We start from the raw sequence: 6,253 nt of genomic DNA on the forward strand, positions 1-6,253 counted from the left end.
TCATGTCCCCCTCTTGCAGACCCAGGGTCCGAACGCCTCACAGTCGGCGGCGAACAGCCTCCCTCCTCCCCTCAGGTCTGCACAGTCCCGGTGGTCGGCGTCCCACTCCACCGTCACCCTTTAACACACATTTTACAGCATTTACACTCAAACCGTTTATATATTTAAGAAAAGACGAGTGCGTTTCTAATTGTGACGAAACACATGGATCAGTGGACATTAATGTCTCTGATTGTTGCATAAATATATACACGTCTGTGTATATTTGCTAAAATACTGTAATAAAAGCAAAGTGAAATCACATGTTTTTGATTCCTGTGGTCAAACTTTCACCTTCAGAATTGAGGGACAGTGTGCAGGATGGATGATTTTTACATCACAATCAGCTTTTCCTTTCAATAAATCACATTTTTGTATTTGAATATATTTTTAGTAAACTGGAAATTAATTAAAATTGTGTAGCGGTTTAACCAGACTTACAAGATATATCTCAGATCAAATGTATATAATTATGTTTTTTTGACTCCAAGCAGCTGTTAGGGAGACTATCTACATGTGAAAAACATTACATAACCTGGCATTCAGCTCAAAATGATAAATTTTAGAACCTGAGGAATAAATCAAACACCTTCTATGATCCTGTATTTCATGTCTGCCTGCTTCAATACACCTGATTCGTCCCCGAGCTCCCAAGAAAGGCAGTGACGTGTGTTACAGACTGGAGACCCGGGATCTGTCTGTATTCAGGACTTACGGCATGTAGTGCTGGATGTCCGCCCCGTCCCACCACAGCCACTGACCCTCCTGCTCAGAGTCGCTCAGTCCCACCCAAAGGAAAGGAAGCCGGGAGACATTCCTCATCACTCCTTGAGTAAAGTCCTGTGGGTGTGAACAGGAATTATCATTCCGAGAATATTGATGAAAGACCTTGATGAGTGACAAACACTGTCTGGTTATGATCTCAGACAACACTTAAGTCTACATTCAGCTTGTCAGAGGCAATGATTCTCAAGCTGAACTCATGAATTGGCTTGTCATCGTGTCAAAACGAGGCCCCCGATCCCCTGCAGCGCAGTCACCATCTCTGCAGGGTCTTCGATCACGGCCAGGCTGCCGTTGTGTTTCAGGCAGAAGTCGGCGCTCTCGTTCCACCGGAGGTCCTCCTGCAGCCCGGAGGAGAAGAAGTAGCAGTGATGCCTCCACCAGCGCCATCCGTCAGGACACAAGCCGCACCTGGAGTCTCCTCGGGAAGGGAAACAGACTCAACTATTATAAATGTTATTAACACAAGCAGCAGCGGTGGATGCGACAAAGCGACACTCTTCACATCAATTAATGAGTCTGGAAACCTGGATTATTGTGTTTCAAATCTTCTGAGGACACCACATATATGAGTTGATGCTTGTCCGCACCAGAAAAGGAAACACTATTCACCTTGAGTGACGGAGAGCAGCACGAGACTGAGATCCTGCCGTTGTTTTTCACACTCCTGCAGCTTCGCCCTCGACTCTTCACATGTCTGAAGCACTCGAGGCTCGGCGCGCCTCGAGACTAACAAGTGAAATTTCACACATTGATGGAGGTCGGATCAAGAGGAAGTTAGAAAGGCTGGTCCCTAGTATGATTTAATGAGTGTGTCCACTTTCAAAGTTCAAAGTAACCCTAACTCACCAAATAAAATGCCGAATAAAGTTAACCCGGTAAAAAGAGTGACGGCTCCAATAGCAACAACCAGTCGGTGTGTCGACTGCAGAGTTGGACAGTTTCCAGCATCTGAGCAGAAAGAAATTTGTCTTCTGTCTCCAACTGTTCGATAAAGAAAATGTAAATATCATCCCTGGTGCTTCTGTTCACTTTCTTGTCTGTTGTCTCTTTTCCAAATCAATCAATTAATTTAAACATCAAATAAAGAAACTTTAGAACTTTATTTTGCATAAATCGTCACTAAAACAACTCTATTATGTGAGAAGATGTCGTTTAAAACTCACCTGCAGGCGTTTCTCTCTCAGTCTCCTCCTCAGAGCGTCTCTGCGACGCATCCATGATGCTGCTTGACGACTTTTCTCCTTTGGTTTTGCGTCGGTCCTGACTCGCCTCGTCAGAGAAATGCTATCATGAGCTTCCTTTTGACACTTTGCACAGGAAGTGAGCCGTTTGTGTGTGTAACTATTCATAACCTCTGCTGGAGCTGTAGGTGTGACATGTGTGTCCACAGTCACAGCGGGGGGCTTCATTCAGCCCCAACTAATGTGATATTGACAGTTATTCAATGTGTGCTGCTTTCTCTTATATGACACTCGTACACTTCCTCTTTTGATGCTCGAGTCTGAAACAGTTCAGTAATTTTGGTAAATAAGACGCTACTTCACCACATGCGCGCTATTTTTGTTTTTTCACTGTTTAATGTAAATAAAATCCAATTTTTTTTTACTTCAAGGAGAAAATCACAGTTGATTTTGACCTGATTCATGTCAAACTCCTGGATGTGAGTGAATATATGATTCAAATCCAGATGTTTTTGGAGTAGTCATCTAAACTATTGGAAACAGAGGCTTATTGGAAGCTGAAGCTTTTTCCAATCAACATATGAAAGAAATACAGGCTGTTTACAAATCAAACAAGTTCATCACATATAAAACAAATATATATCAGTCAAATTATTGGGATATTTATATACCAATAACATGATTAATCGCTTACTGATAATCTAGCAACACAATCATCCTTTTGAAATGCTGCTATTCTATTCTATTCTATTCTATTTTATGATGTCAGCATAATGAAGAATGTTTGTTTCTATTGTTAAAAAGAAAAAGAAAAAGGAAAAATTAGTTGTGTTTTGCTGTCAAATATACCAAAGGTGGAAATTTTGATGAGTAAAAGGTTAAAAAACATTTTGATTCACAAATCGATTTCTTTCTCAACTCAAATTGTTTATTTGTTCTCTGCTTTCGTGTCAGAGTGTAATGAGACATTAAATTGAATAATTGTCAAGAAAAACTGGAGTGTTTTTCACATCAAACCTCTTGTGTGTCATTCAGAGGGCGCAGCCTCACTTTCTGCTGTTTCAAGCACTTTTTCAGCCAGAAGAAGATGATTCTGGTGGAAAGTGTGGCACTGCTGAGGACATGGTGGTGGTGGCATCATCATCATCATCATCATCATCATCATCATCATCATCATCATCATCATCACCATCACCATCATCATCATCATCAGATCCATACGTCTGCGAGGAGCAGCTCATTGAACAGCAAAGACCCACAGCAGAGAAAATCAACATGAACATTAAATACTGAGATAATAAGGTACCTTAACAACTAAAGTAATAATTTAAGGTCGACCTGAGGAACCAACACTGGACTCTGTTATCCAAACAAAGAGCTACAACGTTTGGTGGTTGATTTCTTTCAAAAACAGTTTTTGAAGTGAACAAACTTTTCTTGTTTGCCAGCAAACACCAGTTTTATCACCTTTGATGTGTTAACAGAAAAATATAAGAACTAGCAAATACTATTACGTGTAGTAGTCCATGGCGATATATGTCAGATTCATATGTTATATGTTCATTAATATGTACTGTCCCTATTTAAATAAATAAATAAATGAAATGAAATGACTCATGGAGGTCAGACAAAGTGATATTTTAAATGTTAGTGACTTGGATATTAGGGTGTAAATGTTTGAGATATTTGTGTTTTATGATTATGGTTCAATATTTCATTTACATACATACAAACATACATACATACATTTATTGACATAGTGAATTATAATTTCAATGTACTTATATAGTGCCAAATACAACACAACCATCTCAAGGGACTTTAAAAAAGAAAAACAAAAATTCCACTTGAGAAGCATAGGAGATGGTGGAAAGTGAACAATTCTCCATTTACAGGCCGAAACCTGGAGCTGGACCAAACCATTTCCACCTCCCCCCCCCCCCCCCCCCCCCCTGATAATTTGGGCCATTCCATGAACTGTGCTTTGATCCTTTGATCCCTATGATTGGTTTGTTTCTTGCCTTTAATCTCGTCCTTTGAAGTCCTCTGTACTTTTGTGACGTGATCCACCAGCAGTTCTGGGTTTCTCTGTGTGGTTTGGTCTTGGTTGGTGTTGGTTTGGTTTCGGTTTGCTCTTCGTTTGTTCTCGGTTTGGTTTTGGTGCTTTCATCGTCGACTGCCTGCTTTGAGAGACGTTCTGGTCGTTGTGAATCCCTTCACTGTTCCATCTACAACTCTCAATTGACTTGTTGGATCCAGCTAATTGAGGTGAGTGTCCTGCTGCTTCACTGCAATCAGTAGACCAGTCCACATTTCAGAATCTTAAAACACAGGATTTGATGTTAAACAGTCCTAATGAACTCTTCTCCTATATCTCAGAACAATGCTGGGAGACACCATTTCCTCGCCCACCGGTGACTACCAGGTCATAAAGATCCTGGGCAGTGGGAGCTTCGGAAAGGTCGCCCTTTGCAGCAAGGGTCAAACCGACCACTTGGTGGCCTTAAAAATCATCGACGATGAAAAATCCATCGCTGGCTCCAAGAACGAGGTGCCGTACAAGAACAGTCACTCGTATTTCACTTGCATCGCAACAATTCAAAAACACTGTGTATAACGTGAGCTTTTCTATGATCTGCTGTGATTCCAGGCCAACTTCCTGGACATGATGACCGGTTTGGGCTCTCGGAACTTCAACATTGTTGAATATTCCGGCGCCTTCATGTCCAGCCATGGTCTATGCCTGGAATTTGAGACGCTCGGCATGGACATATATGAACATATGAAGGCTCACGTCAAGGACACGCGTCTCAGCCTGATGGACATTCGGCCAATCATGCAGCAGGTTTGACTTTCTTATCTCCTTATTTGTGTGCTGCGCTGTTTCTCTTTCAACGTGTTGTTTTACTCAAAATTCAAGCTGAAACATCATTACACAGTTTGTTTCGCTGTCTCTTCAGTTGTTTGATTATTAGTGTTGTTCTCTGCTTTGTCTCAGATGGCCGAAGCTCTTTGTTTCCTGCATCACATCAATGTGATCCATGCCGACGTCAAACCAGAGAACATCATGCTTGCCAACCATGAAGAGGAACCATGGAGAGCCAAACTGATAGATTTCGGCACGGCTCTTAATGACCCGGAAAATAGGATCGGTCACATGATCGGAACTCTTCCATACACGTAATTACCCAAACTCTGTTCTGTGGATGTGAACAACTGTGTAGCACTGAACGCTGACGTCTCAGTTTTTTAGTCAAGCTCATGTGTGACCGAGCCATCGTGAATAAAGTGTGTTTGTTTCCTCCTCAGAGCCCCGGAAATGTTGATGGGAGCCCCGTTTTCTCACGCCATTGACATTTGGTCATTGGGCTGCGTGGCGGCGGAACTTCTGATCGGAGATATTCTGATGGCCGGGAAACGAGAAGCTGAAATTGTAAGTGTTACATTGAATACAAATAGATCACTTCATCTCCTTTGACTCAGAGTTGCAGTGTACGGTCACTGAATTTTAGTGCTTAAGGATAACTTTTAATGAAATCAGAACTTTTGTGGTTTGTTTGAATGTGTAATGCAACATTGTGCTTCGCCCACAGGTGAGAAACCTCATTTCACTTCGCGGAGACGTCCCCGACCACGTGATGGACTCAGGATGTCGGACAAATAAGTTTTTTGAGAAGTTACCGTCGTTTGAACAGCCCGCCCCTTGGTCTCTGAAGGTATGATTCATGGTTTCCGTCTAAACAGTGTTGGGTCAGACTAGATTGTTGTTTCTTTTCTTGGAACTACCATCACCTACATGTCGACTGAATGAAATCTTTCCTCTCTTCAGTCAATCAAGAAGATCCAGCGGTGTCCAATCAAAAGTCTGGCAGAGCTTTTGAAGGTGAGTAAAATCTCCTGGAAAACACCTGTTGTTGTGATTTGAACATACGGGTTTATGTGTTTTTCTCACTTCTATTTGTTTTCTTCTGTACCCGCAAGGTTCCTGAAGGAACTCCACTGGAGGACGTCCCAGCTGAAGCACGTGACCGAGCGTTATTTCTTGATCTCATCGAGCAGATGCTAAACACCGACCCTCACCAGCGGATATCAGCCTTAGGTGTCCTCCAGCATCCATTTTTGACGCTCGGTCACCTGGACAGCCGCTACGACAACTAGTAAGAGGCTCTCAGATGTTTGGTACTTCATCAGCCGGCACACAGACAAAGTTGTTAAACTCAATGATTTATTGTGCTCCAGTCTACAGC

The 6,253-nt window shown here is 42.2% G+C and overlaps 1 protein-coding gene across 1 annotated transcript; it reads right to left on the reverse strand.

Annotated features, from left to right (window-relative positions):
* Positions 1 to 2,043, reverse strand: LOC308139125 (natural killer cells antigen CD94-like; the record flags this gene model as incomplete). The annotated part of the gene is made up of 4 exons (XM_080508470.1): positions 1 to 118; positions 755 to 879; positions 1,080 to 1,240; positions 1,989 to 2,043. The coding sequence occupies 4 exons, from the start codon at positions 2,041 to 2,043 to the stop codon at positions 1 to 3; spliced, it is 459 nt and encodes a 152-aa protein (XP_080364596.1).
* Positions 2,044 to 6,253: the final 4,210 nt, after the last annotated feature.

This window comes from Blennius ocellaris (genome assembly GCF_963422515.1).
Source record: "Blennius ocellaris genome assembly, chromosome: 14".
Classification (NCBI taxonomy): Eukaryota; Metazoa; Chordata; class Actinopteri; order Blenniiformes; family Blenniidae; genus Blennius; species Blennius ocellaris.